Source organism: Podarcis pityusensis (genome assembly GCF_964106645.2).
Source record: "Podarcis pityusensis genome assembly, chromosome: Z".
NCBI classification, from domain to species: Eukaryota; Metazoa; Chordata; class Lepidosauria; order Squamata; family Lacertidae; genus Podarcis; species Podarcis pityusensis.
In genome coordinates this window covers 17601115-17618891 of record NC_138044.1, presented here as the reverse complement: position 1 = coordinate 17618891, position 17777 = coordinate 17601115, and the positions used below count along the sequence as shown (strand labels likewise).

At 45.7% G+C, this 17777-nt stretch overlaps 2 protein-coding genes across 6 annotated transcripts in view; one reads left to right on the top strand and one right to left on the bottom strand.

Annotated features, from left to right (window-relative positions):
- Window positions 1–8400, top strand: part of BRD3 (bromodomain containing 3) — a 35545-nt gene extending 27145 nt beyond the window's left edge. For all 3 annotated transcript variants that reach the window (XM_080989800.1, XM_080989801.1, XM_080989799.1), the window contains 3 exons: window positions 632–924; window positions 1855–1983; window positions 3822–8400. In XM_080989800.1, the coding sequence (XP_080845926.1) occupies window positions 632–924; window positions 1855–1983; window positions 3822–3934 (535 nt within the window). In that variant the 3' untranslated portion in view covers window positions 3935–8400. The remainder of the gene's footprint in view (window positions 1–631; window positions 925–1854; window positions 1984–3821) is intronic.
- BRD3OS (BRD3 opposite strand) lies at window positions 761–15944 on the bottom strand. 3 transcript variants are annotated; one of them, XR_013981414.1, is made up of 3 exons: window positions 15649–15944; window positions 12244–12582; window positions 761–954 (listed from the first exon to the last, which is right to left on the bottom strand). XR_013981414.1 is itself a non-coding variant. In XM_080990011.1 (3 exons), the coding sequence occupies exon 3, from the start codon at window positions 11754–11756 to the stop codon at window positions 11502–11504; it is 255 nt and encodes an 84-aa protein (XP_080846137.1). In that variant the 5' UTR covers window positions 11757–11771; window positions 12244–12582; window positions 15649–15799; the 3' UTR covers window positions 11403–11501. The 3 variants fall into 3 exon arrangements, 2 of the variants coding, with proteins under 2 accessions (XP_080846137.1, XP_080846138.1); XM_080990011.1 differs by lacking the exon at window positions 761–954 and adding an exon at window positions 11403–11771 and having other exon boundaries at window positions 15649–15799; XM_080990012.1 differs by lacking the exon at window positions 761–954 and having other exon boundaries at window positions 11403–12582; window positions 15653–15796.
- Window positions 15945–17777: the final 1833 nt, after the last annotated feature.

Sequence of the window (17777 nt, the reverse complement as noted above, 5' to 3'; positions counted from 1 at the left end):
GTCTTTTCTACAAATCAGTTATGTTCAGTGTGAGACATTGATGTTGTACACAGTATAAAGTTGGAAGGAGAAGAAAGAGGAGGGGAGGGGGTGGTAAACATAACATTATTTTACTTAAGTGTATGTGTGAGGTTTTTGTATTGGCATGACTTGGGCCACCTGCTCCTTATAGCACTGCAGCTCCAGCCCTTTGTAATTAGTTGTCACATTTTATATATGTGTGTGTGTGTGTGTGTGTGTGTGTGTGTGACCCAGTTGTTTTATGGAATATTAATAGCACATTTGCAGAAATTGTTTAAGGGGGCTGAAACCAATGCTAGCCCTACTCCGTGTAGATTCACTGAAGTTGATGGCCATGATGAACTTGGGTACAATAATTTCAATGTGTCTACTCTGAGTAGAAATTAGTTGGGTACTGCTCTTCATGTTTGGTGCTTGTAGAAATGTTTTCACTGGAAGTGGAAAGAGAGAGGGTTTGGTGAGTAACACAAGCAGGGAAGGCAGCCCCTATTATTCCCTGCTCGTGTTGCTCACCAAACCCTCTCTCTTTCCATTTCGCCACAAACCTCCCTCCCCTCACAGTGGGGAGCAAATTAACTTTGCAGGCAATAATAGCAAAGTAACTTTGCAGGCAGCCGAAAAAAGGCGGGAAACAGGTTCCTGTGGCCTACGATTCGGATGAGGAGGAAGAGGGACTCCCCATGACCTACGATGAGAAGCGCCAACTCAGCTTGGATATCAACCGCTTGCCGGGGGAGAAGCTGGGCCGGGTGGTACACATCATCCAGTCAAGAGAGCCCTCACTCCGGGACTCCAACCCCGATGAAATTGAGATAGATTTCGAAACCTTGAAGCCTACCACGTTACGGGAGCTGGAGAGATACGTCAAATCCTGTTTGCAGAAGAAGCAACGGAAGCCATTCTGTAAGTGGAGGGAGCCTTCCAGGACCCATGCTGAAATGAGCAGGGCCATATCTTAATTATTTTTATCTACCTATATATTGCATTCATATTCCACCTTTCCCTCAAAGGAATTCAAAAAGGCATACATGAGTCTCTTCCCCCTCCTCATTTAATCCCACTCATTTAATCCCCACAACAACCCAGTGAGGTAGGCTAAGCAACAACTGGTCCCAAAGGTTGTAAACAATGAACTTCTTTTATTTTTAGGGGATGGCCCACTTCTCAGTGCCAGAGCCTATGCTTGCATGCAGAAGGTCCTGGGTTCATTAGAGATGCCATTGAGGTTTAAACCTGGGGCCTTCTGCATACAAAGCAGATGCCCTGCTACTCAGCTATGGCTCCTCCTCTAAACATGGCATGATTCTAATCCTCATAATTCTGAGGAAAGGGCTGGGTTATTTAATAGGAGCATAGGAAGCTGCTTTATACCGAGTCAGACCCTTGGTCCACCCGGCTGAGGGACGTCTATGCTGACTGGCAGAAGCTCTTTCCCCAGCCTTACGTGGAGATGTCACTGGGCATTCAACAAAGCAGGTGCTCTACCATCTAAGGCCCTTCCCTCACTCACAGTGGCATAACATGGGTTGTCAGCACCCAGGACAAGGTCCAAAGCCCATCTCTCTTCATCTCCTCTGTGTTTGCCTTGACCTTCCCCACCAGCCTGTCAAAAGAAGCTTCCTTCAAGGCTGTTCCCCCAATTGTCCCCCACACTACTCCACTTCTCAGGTTTTGGAGCTGGGGAGATGCTATCGCATAACCCACAAGAGGCCATCTGACCCTCCCCCATCCAGCATCTCTTGGGAGTCATTGGCATGAGGATGCAAAAGACAGTGGTTGCTGACTCTTCCTTCTCTCTCCACATGACACCAATTGTGCCTTTCTCCCCCGCAGCTGCGAGTGGGAAGAAGCAGGTGGCAAAGTCGAAGGAGGAGATTGCTCAGGAAAAGAAGAAGGAGCTGGAGAAGAGGCTTCAGGACGTCAGCGGGCAGTTGAACAACAACAAGAAGCCTGCGAAAAAAGGTGAACAAAACCTCCTCCCTTCCTGTATGCATTTACTAACTGCATCTGATTCCCTGTTTTGTCCTCACAACTTTCTGAGGTAGGTTAGGCTGAGAAGAAGGGGCAGGGGAGTGTGACCGCCCCAGTAGACTTCATGACCAAATGGAGGATTTGAACCCATGCCTTCTTGGTCCTAGCCTCTGACACTCCTGATTCCTGCATTGCAGGGGGTTGGACAAAATGATCCTTTGGGGCTTGCAGTTCTGTGATTCTAACCACTATACTGTGTTGGCCATTGTGAACCTGCAACCTTCCCTATGCAAAGCTTTGCATGCAGGACCACCTCTCCTAATATCAACCATCCTGGCCATTGTGCACATTATCTGAAGCCCTTCTTCACGTGCCTCCTCCACAAGCGAACTGGAGGGTGGCAACACAAGAACAGACCTTTTCTGTGGTGGCTCCCCATTTGTGTGATGCTCTCCCCAGAGGCGCTCGCCTTGCGCCTTCACTGCCTATATTTAAGCACCAGATAAAAGCATTCCTCTTCTCCCATGCCTTTGGCTAATTAAACAATCTATGGACTTTTAAACTGGGGAGGGGGATGTTATTGTTTGTAACTATGGGTTTTTGTTCATTTGTTTTTATATTTTAAACCACCCTGTGATACTTGGATGAAGGGCTGTATAGAAATGCAAATAATAATAATAATAATGTCCAAGAATAATATAAGTACATTGGAAGATGCTGTTAGATCATGCCAAAGGGAGCCCATCTAGTTTTGTATGCTGTTTTCACAGTGGCCATCCAAACGCTCCAGCTGGAAGCCAGTAGGTAGGATCTGAGCAACAGCAACTCTCTCCACTTGTGATTCCAAATAATTGGCATTCCAAAGCATAACTGACAGTGGTGGAAGAGCATAGCCATCTTGGCTGGTTGCCATTCATAGTCTCCTCCTCCATGAATTTATCCAACCCTCTTTTGAAGTCATTGAGGTTGGTGGCCATTACTTCCTCCTGCTGGAGTGAGTTAACTATGTCCAGAATTAGACTTCATCACTCCTGGGGTTTTTATTTAGGGACCTAACAGGGAAGGAGGTTTTGTTTTGGTTGCATTCACACAACAGTTTATTCCACTTTCATGATGTTCCCCAACCAATTTCTGTGTTATAGTTGAGCTTCCACATGGTGTAAGAGCCAGTTTCGTAAATCTAGAGGAACATAGTACATATTTAGCACTCATTTCTGTGATGCCAGAAAAAATCCATTTGCAGCCTCCTTAACCCAGAAAATCATGGGAGCAAAGAGATAAAATGTGGGGCAGTTACGCCAACCATACAATTCTCTTCTGCCATTTTCATGGGAAGAATCATGGGGGAACAGAAGTGTGCATGTGCAGAAAGGGTGGAGGAGTAGCACTGATGCCCAGTGACATTTGTTGTTCCACAACGGGTACGAATGAAATTTAGCACAACGCTCCAGTATATTGGTTTAAAAAGCCACAGTGTCATAACTTGGAGGGTAGCTGGAGGTTTTTAAGCAGAGGTTTGATAGCCATCTGTCATGGATGCTTTAGTTGGTATTCCTGCATTGCAGGGAGTTGGACTAGATGACCCCTGTGGCCCCTTCCAACTCTACGATTCTTTGAGTCTATGATCCTTCTAATGCAACAGGTACTGCAATGTGAAACGAGTGTTAGAATATGGGACAGAAGCACTAGTGTTCTCATCCAGGATCCTAATTCAACGTTCCACACGTCTGAATGCACTATTTTTAGCCTAGAGAAGTTGAATCTTAAATATCCAGGCTGAAGATTGCTTTCACCTAAAATGCTATTTCTTTTCTCATTTCTTTTGCTAGAAAAATCTGGCTCCACCCTTTCTGGAGGCCCCTCTCGCCTGAGCAGTAGCAGCTCCTCGGAATCGGGGAGTAGCAGCTCAAGCTCCACTTCGGACAGTAGCGATTCAGAATAAAGCAACAGACCCTTAAATGCTCCCGGACGGTGAATGGACGTCTCATAGGCACTTGCCCCGGAAAGTTCTGCAGCGTCCCCTTTTGCTTCTTCCTCGTTACTATATTTTTTTAAAAAAACAAACCAGCCTGCTTTCTTGCAACAGGACCAGCTCTGTATCTCATTCCACCCCTCTACTTTTAATTTTTCTTTTAATTCAGTGTTATAAAACCTTCCAGAATTTAATTTCCTCCCCCTACTTTCCCCACCCAGCTTTTATTAGGTTGCAAGATCTTTTTGGGGTGTGTGTGTGGCTAGACTTTTTAAGGCAAGAACTTTCCCTTGCATATAAGGTCTCTAAACTTTTTTAAAAAATCAAATCATTGAGACGTCTTTTGGTGACCAACAGCAAGAGATGTGGGAACTGGAGAGATGAGTAAAAAAAATGTTTGCGAGATGTAATATTAAAAAAGGGGGGGGGTTGGTAACTTTTTTCTCTTACTCTTCCCTCCTCCCCCATGGAAATTCCTTTTTAATACAGCCCAAGACTCAGCTCAGTGCTGCTGCTGATGTGGAGTGGGGAACTTTTTAAATGGGGTGGGGTGGTGGGGAGGAGAACCTCTCTGTAAAACGGTACTGTATCTGAAAGACGTTAGCTTTTGAAGTAGTTGATTGTATTTGTTGCTAGCACTAGTATTCCTAACCTCCAAGGGGCCCAATCCACCATGGAATGCTCCTGGGCATGCCCCCTTCTCTCAAATGAGAGGGAGGTGTACAAAATGCACCTCTCCCGTTTGTTTTGGTGGGGTGGGAGTACAGAGACCATGAGCAGACCTTCCTTGTGGATTGGGCCCTGCATCTACATGTGTGCTGAAGAGCATCATTTTATATATATATATAAATATATTATATATATATGAGGGAAGGAGGAGAAGAGAGCTCACGTACTGTGGATTGTTTTAAAAATGTACCTTTTTAGATATTTCTTTTAAACTTTTTTTAAAGTAAAAAAAATGATACTAGAGATTTGTGCTTCTGTTATGAGAGGTTGGGTGACCTATTAAAGCTAGCAAATGAAATTGTTGAAACTCAAAAATCAAAAAACTGATTTGGCTACAGGATGGGAAAAGGAGAGGTTGTTGTCGCTCTGGGTGTGTGCATGGAGGAGGTTGAGAGGCATACGATACACATCACAAGCATTAGCTTTAAAAAAAAGTCTGGGAATGGTCCAATCCCATTGTGCACACCTAGAGCGCAGGAAGAATGTCACTGATGTAGAACTCTGGGTGAACCCAATGACCTTTTCTCGGCAATCTGCAAACCTTGGTTGGTGCTGGGGATGGGGGATGGGGGTAGTAGTCCTTTCCAGTTTTTCTTGCTGTTGTTAAGGGTCTGTGAAGTATTGGTTTGCATCCAACCAAATTCCCCTCAAAAGTAGACCCACTGAAATGAATGGATCTAAGTTGGTTGGGTACCCCTTACTTTCACTTGGTCTGCTCTAAGCAGCGCCACATTCACATCATACATTTAAAGTGCTATGAGACCACTTTAAACAGTCATGGCTTGCCACAAAACATCCTGGAAACTCTGGTTTGTTCAGGTTGCTAAGAGTTGTTAGGAGACTCCTCTTCCCCTTCCAGAGCTGCAATTTTCAGACTGGTTTAACAATCAATCCCTCTTCACAGGTAACTGCAAACCATAATTTTGGGGAAGGAATTGGGGGCTTGGGGTATAAGCACCATGAACAAACTAGTTCCCAGAATTCTTTGAGGGAAGCCATGGTGGTTGAAAGTAGCACCATAGTGCTTTAAATATGTGGTGTGAATGTGGCCTAGGACTAGCAATTGGATACACCCCTTGATTTAACATTTGTACAATATTCTTTAGCGATGGCTTTTAAAAAACGAAACCCTCTCACCCTGGTCAGTCTGTTACTTGGGACCTTTTCTATGTGATGTCATTCAGTCTCTTTGCCCTAGGTCCACATCATCCTTTTGTTGAGATAGGAAGTACCGTGGTACCTCTGGTTACGTACGTAATTCGTTCCGGAAGTCCATTCTTAACCTGAAGCACCACTTTAGCTAATGGGGCCTCCTGCTGCCGCGCCGCCAGAGCACGATTTCTGTTCTCATCCTGAAGCAAAGTTCTTAACCTGAGCTACTATTTCTGGGTTAGCGGAGTCTGTAACCTGAAGTGTGTGTAACCTGAAGCATATGTAACCTGAGGTACCACTGTATTCACATTAGCCAGTGAGGCATGTAGCACCACTGTCCAGTTTTTGTGAGGTCCAGACTTTTGAGAGGTCCAGACAACATATGGAAGCCAACTGCATCCTGAGTAGCTGTTGTGGTGTTCCTCCATGAGGAATGTTTGGAGAGCTTCTAACAACACAAACCCTACTGGATCAGACCAGTGGCCCATCTAGTACAGTATCCTGTCCTCATGGTGGCCAACCGATCTCCAAAAGACATGGCACCTGGGCTTAGGTGATGTGATGCCTTCTGGAGGTGGCTGGACTCCAAACTCCCATGGACTCCAGCTAGTGTGACCAACAGCCAAGGATGCTGGGAGCTGGTGTTCACCAGCATTTGAAGGGCACCATGTTGACTGCAGGAGGCAGTCCTTGGTTGCTGAGAAGTTGTTAAGAGCTACAATTCCCAGGGTGCTTAAACAATCAGTACCTCTTCTCGGGGATGCCCATATGCTACTGGGCTAAATTCAAGGTTATTGCATTAATTTACAGGGCTGTTAATAATCTGGGCCAGGATAACTTGATCACCTTGAATCCCTTATATCCCTGCCCAATTACTGAGCTCTTCAAGGGAGTTGGTAATCCCCTGTGACTTGGATGCATGGTTCATATCAACCAGGAGCCATGTTGCGTTCAGTGTTGTGGCCCCAAATTTGTGGAACTCCATTCCAATTGAGGTCAGACAGACCCTCTCTCCCTGTTGATCTTCCAGTTCCTAATGAAAACTTTTTTTATTATTATTCCAGCAGCTATTTCAATTGATGTCTGATTTTATAGTTTTAACTGATATTTTTTTAAGAAAATATATTGTATCTTTGTTAAGAGACTCATTGTAGTGAAGTGGTATATAAATTGTTTAAATAAACATAAATTGTGATATTGTGATAGGAATAGGGGGTTTCCTAACAACTCCCAGCACCCTCAACAAAGAACAGTGTCCAGGATTCTTTGGGGAAAACTATGCTTGCTTAAAGCGGTATCTTAGCGCTTTAAATTTATGTGGTCTGTGTTAGGTCCTATCTACACCATACACTTAAAGCATTACGATACGACATTAAACAGTCATGGCTTCTTCCTACAAAGAATTCTGGGAACTGTGGCTTGTTCAGGGTGCTGAGAATTTCTGGAGACCCCTATTCCCCTCACAGAGCTACAATTTCCAGAATTCCCTGTGAAGAGGGATTGACTGTTAAACCACTCTGGGCACTGTACGTCTGGGAGGAGGAATAGAAGGATTTCCTAACAACTCTCAGCACCCTGAGCAAACAACAGTTCCTGGGATTATTTGTGGGAAGCTATGCCTGTTTAAAATGGTTATATAAGAGTGTGCTGTAAATGTATAGTGAGGATGTGGTTAACCATAGAGCCAATTGCTTAACTTAAGGGCACATTCTTGGCTTAGCGGGTCACTGAGGTGCATAGTTGAGACCCAAGCAAAGCCCCCCAAATAGGGAATGAATTGGGGGAGGTTGAATCTCTCTTGATTCCTTTTTAAACCCTTTTTTTCTAACAGTGGAAAGAAGCTCTTAAGACTGGAAAGCTACTTCTGTGTTGTGAAAGTGCAGGTTTCCCAAATAAACCTTTTACCTCAAAGGAAGGGGGGAGGGGGGATACACTGGGGTGCGTGTGGGGGTGGGGAGAGATAACAACACTTTTGTAAGATTCATCAATTTTTCTAGAAACTATTTTCTCCAGTCTGGATCCCTGCACTTTTTTCAAAAGACACACTCCATAATTAACTGTCCCTTGTTTTGTTTTTGTCTTCTTGTATATACAAGTAACTTTATTTATTAACACCAATGGTCACTTAAAAAACAAACTATCCTGCATTTTGAAGAGTGACAGAAGAAGAAGGAAAATGCAGATTTGTCTTGGTATTTTTTTTTTAAGAAAGAAAAACAAAGTTCTAAAGAATTGGGAGTACTTTTAATTTAAATGTATTTGACTTTAACCAACAGGTGCTATGGCTCTTTGATAGTTTCCTGTGCTGGGTGCTTAATTCCTTATTTGTGTATTCAGGGGTTTTCCCCCCCCAGGGATGGGTTTAGGGTGGGGATTTGTTTGCTTTCTTTTTTTGTACAGACTTTGGACTTGACAGGTATTAGTACCTTCCAGATAAAAGCATGATTTATTTGTATATTCCTAGTTACCCCCTTTCCAGGTCAGTCTCTGTATCTTTAATTGTTTTAAAAGTAGAACAGTTTGGAAAAAATAATAATAAAGGAACAAAGACCTGATTTATTTATGTATTTTTTGAAGCAAATGCCACTTCTGTAATACACACGTTTGTAAAGCCTTGGGGGGGGGGGTGTTGGGCAAATGTGTGATGATCACAACTCTGTTTTCAATTTATTGTGCAGCAGAGTTAATAAAAGTTGTAGGGTTGGAAGCTGCAATGCAGAAATCACAACTAAAGAAACCATGACAGATGGTCATCCAGCCATTGCTTAAATTCTTCAAAGGAAGGAGAGTCCACCACCTTCCAAGGGAGTCTGTTCCACTGTCAAACAGCTCTTACTGTCAGAAATCTCCTTGCAACTTGAAGCTATTGGTTTGGGTCCTAACCTCCAGAGCAGGAAAAAACAAGCTTGCTCCATCTTCCATCATTTCTCCTCTCAGTCTCCTCTTCTTTGGGCTAAAAACACCCAACTCTTGCAACCATTCCTCACAAGTTAACATAAGGTTTCATTGTGGTTGCCAGACCAATCATCTTTTAAAGCCATTGATGTTGGTCGCCATCACTGCCTCCTGTGTGTGTGAATACCATAATTTAACCAAGTGCTGCATGAAGGAGGACTTTTAAAAAATCTGTCTTGAATCTACAAAGGGACCACAACTGACAGCACAGCAGAGGTCCCAAGCTGTCTCAATCTTTACCAAGGTCTACAGAGGAAGGAGGAAGCTTGGGAGAGGAGCAAAATCAAATCTGGGCTGATGAGATTTTGCCGTTTTTTATGCCAGGCTAGGTCCATCAGTTTCCACTCGACCACCCAAGGCAACCAAGATCTTGCTTGCCCTTCACCAGCTAACTCCCACCCCCACCGCACCATGGCAATGCTAAGCGCCAACCCATCTCACTAGGCTTTGTGCCTCAGTTCTTCACATCTTGGTGGCTTGGATCTAAAAGGGTTTAGGTTATACTTCCAGTTCCCACATCTCAGCAGTAGGGTCCAAGAAGCTGCCTCTACAGGGTTGCCAGACCTCCAGCTCTCATCTGAAGCCCCCTTTTTCTGGGCCATAGGTGGCAGGTGGAGGTATTGAATCTCCAGGTGGGCAGGAGAGCCTGGGAGGAGCTGGCTACAAATTATAGCATAGACACTATGCAGTGTGTGCCCACCTCCCCATGTCTCTCCCAATTAACCATCTGCAGGACCTTCTCTGGGGTGGCATCACCCTAGGCTTCAGGTTAGGGCCTTGAAATCTCAGCATCTGGGATTCTCCAGACCTGGCTTAAATGATTGGTGGCAGCAGTGCTTCTGAATACCAGTTGCTGGAAACCACAAGGATAGGGACTGCTCCTTGTGTTCAAATCCTACTTGTGGACTTCTCATGGGTTGGCCACTTTGGGAACAAGATGGACTAGATGGGCCACTGGCCTGATCCAGCAGGCTCTTATTTTCTTATGATGGTATTGTTCCAGTCTTGTGGTTCATTTTATCCTGTTCCTCAAAGAAGCTCAAAATGGTGTAGTATTTTTGCCCCCCCCCCAGTTGTGTCTTCTCAACAACCCTGTGAGGTAGGTTGCATCTTGCAGAGCTACATCTTTCCCCCTAAAATAAAATAATATTCTAGTCCTTGTAGTTCTAAAGAACTAGTCTGAATTAAATAGGAGCATAGGAAGCTGCTTTATGCAGAGCTCGGACCCTTGGTCCATTTAAGTCAGTACTGTCTACACTGACTGGCAGCAGTGGCTCTCTTGAGATTTTAGGCAAGGGGCATTCCCAGCTATCCTTGGAAATGGCATTTGGGATTGGGACCTTCTCCATGCAAAGCAGGTGCTCTGCCACTGAGCTGCATCCCCTCCCCTAAATTTAAGTCAGGTTCTGCAGGAGGGTGGAGGCCTAGAGAACCTGATTAACCAATGTGTGTGACATGGAGCATTTGAAAGCTGTAGAGCTGGAATAAACCTCAAGGGTCACTACAGCTGCTCCTCTTACGCCCTACCCAAGAGGCAATGGGAACTCCCAGAATGCCACAAGCCTGGTGCCTGTCCAAGCTAAATTGAACTGACAATCTCTGCAAAACAGACTTTGCATTTGGCAGTCAGAGTGTGTCCACACAGAGAAGCAATAATTTGCTGCAGCCACTGAAATAGGTATCCCTTCATTTTTAATACTGCAAGTGATGAACAAAAGGCATCTGGTTGCAGAGAGAAGTGTCCATCTTTAAAAGAGGTTTTTTTTTTATAAACTCTTCTGAACTTCCCAGCCACTTCCATCCCCAAGACCTAGCTCTTAGTTCTGTTAACACATCAACAAGTTAACACAGCAGCAATCTGACAGTCCAGGCCCTAGAAAGCAAAAGTCCAAGCTTGCATTCATGCCTGCTTCAGCGTGAGAGGATGAATGGGGCAAACTCCTGTCCATGAGAGATAACCTATTTACTTCAATTGCCTGCCTCCCTTAGCAAAAGAGAAGTGCTCATGTAGGTGGGTTATCCCATTATTTTCCAGATCCTGCTTGTTTTAGAGGGAGACAGCTATGTGGACATTTAGCAGGCAAAGCTGGCATGGAAAGGGGTGGTGGTGGAATGCCTCCTGTTTGTAAGCAGCCAGGGGTAAAGGTGTGTTAGAACAGGTGTTTTGAACTGCACTTCCTACCTCCCCAAAATGGCCCCTATGTGACTTCTCTCCAGAACAGATGATTGGGAAGAAATCTTTGCCTACATCAGCACCACTTAAAACAGATGGGGAGATTGTGGCTCTCAATGGTGATGTCTGGTGAATGGTACAAGGTAACATCTGGAAGGCCCCCGGCTCCCCACCTTCAAATTCCATCTGTAATGGAGAGTCCTGGGTGGGATAGGGGTGGGTGAGTGAGGACAAGACATTCAGTGTTGTCTATCAGGAATAGCCTTTCGCAAAGTAGCAGCAAACAAAGTTTCAAAATTGATTTAGACGGATTCAACAAATGTAGGCAAACCTGTTGGACAGCCACTTGAGGCCCCTGAAAATCCATTTCCCAAATTGCTTTGGGATCACTGTCCAAAAATGCAGTAGAATATAAATAGAGCTACAACATAAAAAATAAAACTTTTTTTTTTAAAGGAAAACCACTTTCTGGATCCATTTTAGTTAGCCTAGAGACTGGGCTCGCTTGCTCACTCTTAGCTCTTGAAATCACATCACGCTGCAAAACCTGGATTGTCCAGTATCCCTGGGGATGTCCGCTTTGTTCTTATCCCGCACCAAGATCGCCTGGTTGCCATATTGTGAGTACCACATGCTGTGGCTCCTGTTCAGGTACGTTCCTGGTGGCAGAGACTCGAGTTTCTGCTGCTGCTGCTGCCAGATCAGCAAAGAGGCATCTCTGTACCGGAGACGAGCATAAGTCTCAGACAAAGCTTTCTCGGCCAGGGGTGGCCGTCCGCTCATCCCCACAGCTACCACCTGTTCACAAAAGATGAAAGAAGCCTTGTTGTCATTGTCTTCTGGCTGTGGCTCAGGGCTCACAGTGGAGGTGTTCTGGGCTGGGAGAGAAACGCTGCCAGACACAGCAAGTGCGGGAGGCGTAAGGGCGGCCTGTGGTCGCAACAAGAAACACTCCAGCTATGGACACATCATCAGAAGGCGCTTGATTCAAAGGGCAAAAAACAGGCTCCACCCAAGTCTATTAGGCTCCTGCAATCCAGTTCTGCCCTGGAAATTCTCACGAGTCCATATAATGCAGGAGGGTTAAAGGTTATTCAGAACCATGAGGACCATCATCTTAATCTTAAGGAGAGGGCTGTACCAAGATGGTAGATACAAGAGACAGCCCATTCTCAAGAGTCCTTTTGCCTTCCCTTGCATCTCTTCCTTGCTGTGACCTCTTTCAGCCCCCCTCACCCCTCACCCACCTCTGCTTCCTAATCTTGTCTACCTGCCCCAGTTTATTGCTTCTTCAGGGACTGGAGAACAAGGAGCCATCAGGACTACGCTGGGAAATAGAGGAGTATGGGTGACGTTCTTTTTCAAGTCAAATGGGGAGGGATTTGATGATCAATTCTTGAACTTGACTAAAGGACAGTTTGGTGATTCTCTTGCTTGCTCAGAGGATGGAAGTCACGCTGAGTGTAGATGACACATCTGTTTCCATGGAGAGAGAGTGCCAGAATGCTGGATGCTGGCACCATCTCCAGAACTGGTTGTGGACTTTTTCTACTCATTGCCAACTGGGCTGGGATCAAATCCAAGTCACTTCTCTTTGATAATGAAGAATCTGCAGAACAATCAGAATTAGTTAGGATATGAGAATGCAGGAACGTAGCAGAGATTGATAAAAGCATTCCAGGTTTTTGGCATATGAACATAATAAGCTGCCTCCTAGTGAGTCAAATCACAGGTCCATCTAGCTCAGTACTGTCAACACTGACTGGTAGCAGCTCGCCATAATTTTAGGCAGGGGACATTTTCAGGACAAAACTGGATTGTAGAAGCCTCAGCACTAACAGACTCAGACGGTCCTGGTTGCTTTGCTCTTTGAGTCAGACTACTGGTCCCTCTAGCTTAGTATTGTCTACACAGGCTGAGAGTAGTTCCTCAGGTTTCAGGGGCAGGTCTTTTTGGAGGCGCTGGGGACTGAACCTGGTACATTTTGCATGGAGAACAACTGTTCTACCACAGAGCCACAGGCTTCCCTCCAAGCACAGCTATAGCCTAGCAGTAGAGCACAAGCTTTGTACATGAAAGGTCCTGGGTCCAGTCCCCAGAGGCATCTCCATGTAGGTCTGGGGCGGAAAAGACTGCCAGTACTGAGTTGTTTGTTTTGCTTAATTAACAAACTCTACAGACTTGCTTATTCAGCCAATCGATAAATCTCTCAAGTGGTTTACACACAGCAGTCTGAAATATTTATAAGAAACACAGATAAAACTAACAAACTTTAAGAACAAGGAGACAACAACAAATTATCAAAACAGAGATAAAGTCAACAGATGTTAAAAACAAATGCTAATTATCAAAACATAGATAAAGTCAACAGATTTCAAAAACAAACACTCATGACAAAACAACATGTTTGGCAAAACGCTTGGGGGAAAGTGCCTTGTTTTAAGATGCCTGAGTTTCTGTCCTACAGGACTTACGAGGAGGATGCTTTTTTAACATGTACTTTGATAAGAACATAAGAAGCTCTTGCTGGATCAAGGCAAAGGGGGTCCACTGTGAGAACAGCATCCTGTTCTCACAGTGGCCAACCAGATGCCCCAATAAGAAGCCCACAAGCAGGACCTGAGAAGAAGAACAGCAACTCTCCATCAACTGGCGTGCAGAAGCAGCTTGCCTCTGATACTGGAAGAAAGACCATAAGAAATGCCCTCCCGTTCGATCGGACCAATGGCCCATCTACCCCACCATCCTGTTCCCACAACAGTCAACCAGATTCCTTAATGGGAAAACCGCTAGCAGCACCCAAGTTGGAACTGCAACTTTCCCCATTTTTACCGATCCATCTCCTTTATTGGCATGCAGAGCATACGAAAGTACAGTGGTACCTTGGTTTACGAACTTAATCTGTTCCGGACATCCGTTCTTAAACTGAAAGCATTTTTAAACCAAGGCACGCTTTCCCTAATGAGGCCTCCCGCTGCAGGTGTCCTTCCACCATTCGGATTCTGTTCTTAGACCGAAGTAAAGTTTGCAAACCGGAACACTACTTTCAGTTTTGTGGAGTTCGTAAACCGAGTAGTTCGTAAACAGGGCTGTTCTTCAACCGAAGTACCACTGTACAGTGGTACCTCGGGTTAAGTACTTAATTCGTTCCGGAGGTCCATTCTTAACCTGAAACTGTTCTTAACCTGAAGCACCACTTTAGCTAATGGGGCCTCCTGCTGCTGCTGCTGCGCCGTTGGAGCACAATTTCTGTTCTCATCCTGAAGCAAAGTTCTTAACCCAAGCTACTATTTCTGGGTTAGCAGAGTCTGTAACCTGAAGCGTATGTAACCCGAAGAGTATGTAACCCGAGGTACCACTGTATAGAAGTCAAAGCATAAAATTGGAGTCTGTTCATAACGCTAGTCCTGCTGAGAGCAGAGACCCACAATACAATAGGTGGATTTTGATGGTTTTGCTGTCGACCACAGCAAACTATGGCAAGTTCTTAAAGAAATGCGAGTGCCTGGTCACCTCATCTGTCTCCTGAAAAATCTCTATGTGGGACAAGAAGCTACAGTTAGAACTGGATATGGAACAACTGATTAGTTCAAAATTGGGAAAGGAGTACGACAAGGCTGTATATTGTCTCCCTGCTTATTTAACTTATATGCAGAATTCATCATGCGAAAGCCTGGACTGGATGAATCCCAAGCCAGAATTAAGATTGCCAGAAGAAATATCAACAACCTCAGATATGCAGATGACACAACTTTGATGGCAGAAAGTGAGGAGGAATTAAAGAACCTCTTAATGAGGGTGGAAAGAGGAGTGCGCAAACTATGGTCTGAAGCTCAACATCAAAAAAACTAAGATCATGGCCACTGGTCCCATCACCTCCTGGCAAATAGAAGGGGAAGAAATGGAGGCAGTGAGATATTTTACTTTCTTGGGCTCCATGATCACTGCAGATGGTGACAGCAGACACGAAATTAAAAGATGCCTGCTTATTGGGAGAAAAGCGATGACAAACCTAGACAACATCTTAAAAAGCAGAGACATCACCTTGCTGACAAAGGTCCGTATAGTTAAAGCTATGGTTTTCCCAGTAGTGATGTATGGAAGTGAGAGCTGGACCATAAAGAAGGCTGATCGCCGAAGAATTGATGCTTTTGAATTATGGTGCTGGAGGAGACTCTTGAGAGTCCCATGGACTGCAAGAAGATCAAACCTATCCATTCTTAAGGAAATCAGCCCTGAGTGCTCACTGGAAGGACAGATCCTGAAGCTGAGGCTCCAATACTTTGGCCACTTCATGAGAGGAGAAGACTCCCTGGAAAAGACCCTGATGTTGGGAAAGATAGAGGACATAATGAGAAGGGGACGACAGAAGACGAGATGGTAGGACAGTGTTCTCGAAGCTACCAGCATGAGTTTGACCAAACTGCGGGAGGCAGTGGAAGACAGGAGTGCCTGGTGTGCTCTGGTCCATGGGGTCACGAAGAGTCGGACACGACTAAACGACTAAACAACAACAACAACAACAAAGGACGTTCCTGCAAACAACCCTAAAGCTGGGAAGAGGCGGGTGGCGGGGCGGGCAGGGGGTGCAGAAAGAGAGACGTCGTTCAGCCCCCTTCTTCCATCTTCCTGTCCTTGCTGATGCGCTTAAGGGTCCCCGACTGCGGTCACTCACCTACCTGCCGGCCTCCGTCGGGGCGTACAGCCGCGGCCAGGCTGCAGGGCCCGGCGCCTCTTGCTCCTGCTCCTCCTGCGCGCTCTTGGCGTCCCCGTTTGTCTCTACGCTACGGAGGAGGAGGCGGCGGTGGCGTCGACGGGCGGTGCTCCGAGCCTCTCCGCCCACTCCTGGCAGCGGGAGGAGGAGGGAGCGGCTGGCTGGCAGAGCCGCCTACCGCGGCTTCAGAGCTAGTTCCGCCCGCGTGCCCTAGCCCACCCTGGCCAGGAGCCTTGGGGGCCGCACTGCAGGCCCCGGAGGGCCACAAGGAACGGGGCGCGGCCAGAGGAGGAGTTGGGCACCTGCGTCTTCCGCGGGGGGCTCTTTGCAATGCTAAAATCTGCAACAAATAACTCTCACCTCCCCAGCTCAAACCGCAGTTTCCCCCGATCCGGTGGGGAAGAAGGCCTGACAGTTCAGCCGTTGCGATGCCCATTAAGCTTTGTAGAGTAGAGCTGCCGGGAAGGTTCCACCTCTTATGTAAGATGCTGTAGCGCTGCTGAGTTCTCGTCCCTTTCACCGAATGAGGATGCTGTCAAGTCAAAAGATCCAGTTTTATTAAGAGGTCTCATGCACCGAATAAGCGCCAAACAAGGTCGGGACACCATGGATTCTTTTGTTGAAGCATTTCTCCAATGCTTTTGTGCTGTGAAAAAGTAAAAATAAAAGCCCATAATGTCAATAAAAAAGAGAATGTAACAATTCAATAAAACCCGGAGGGTGTGTGTGTGTGTTCATTTGGTTTTTTTAAAAAATAAAGAGCTTGTTTCAGCTGAATCCATCCAGGGAGTTTCTTCCATAACAAGACCAATCACTCAGTATTGTCCACACAGCTCTTCTGGATTTCAGGCTCTGTGTGTGTGTGTGTGTGTGTGTGTGTGTGTGTGTGTCTTTTGCCAGCCCCACTGGATATGCTGCTGGGGACTGAACCTGGGACCTTCTGCATGCAAAGCGCAGAATCATAGAATTGTAGAACTATAAGGGACCCCAACTGTCACCTAGCCCAACCCCCTACAATACAAAAATCACACCTAAGGAACCTCTGACAGGTGGCCACCCAACTTCTGCTTAAAAACCTCCAGTGAAAAACTTCCAACACCTCTTATCATCGGAAAGTTATCAGAATCTCCTTTCTTGCAGTTTGTATCAATCGGTTCAGGTCCTTCTCTCCAGAGCAGCAGGAAATAAGCTTCCTCCATCTTCTATGTGATTGTGACAGCCCTTTAGCTATATGAAGATGGCTCTTCTCCTAGTTTCCTCTTTTTAGGCTCGATTACATGAGGATGCCAAAAGTATCTTAACTACAACAACAGCAACAATTCCCTCTAGCAAGAATTCTTCAAATAACAAGAGATAGAAAAATACCAGGAAGATGGAACAATACTTGCTAGCCACCAACAAGGGGCAGCAGATCTGTTCTCTACACAAATCTACACAGATGCCCACCTTTGCCAGCTTGGTGCCTTCAGGAGGGGCCAATAGGATTTGAAGTCCAAAACATCTGGAAACACCAGCTTGGCAAAGTCTGCTACAATTCATTAAAGACAAAGTGGCTTCTCCCAAATAATTCTGGAGTGTGGTTTATTGAGCGTGCTGAGAGTTGTTAGGAGACAGTCCCCCCCATCTCCTCCCAGTTCTACAATTCCAAAGTAGTTGAACAATCAAATCGTTCTTCCTAGAGAACTCAGGGAATTGTAGCTCTGAGAGGGGAATAGAAGAAGAGGAGGAGGAGGAGGAGTTTGGACACAATATCCTGCCTTTCACTCCCCTTCAGGAGTCTCAAAGCGGCTAACAATCTCCTTTCCCTTCCTCCCCCACAACAAACACTTTGTGAGGTGAGTGGGGCTGAGAGACTTCAAAGAAGTGTGACTAGCCCAAGGTCACCCAGCAGCTGCATGTGGAGGAGAAGGGAAGCGAACCCGGTTCACCAGATTACGAGTCCACCACTCTTAACCACTACACCATGCTGGCTCCCATGGTGTCCTAGCAACTCTCGGCACCATTAACCAATTATAGCTCCCAGAATTATTGGGGGGGGGGGAGAAGCTATGGCTATTTAAAGCTGGTTTTGACCTATAAAGCATTAAACA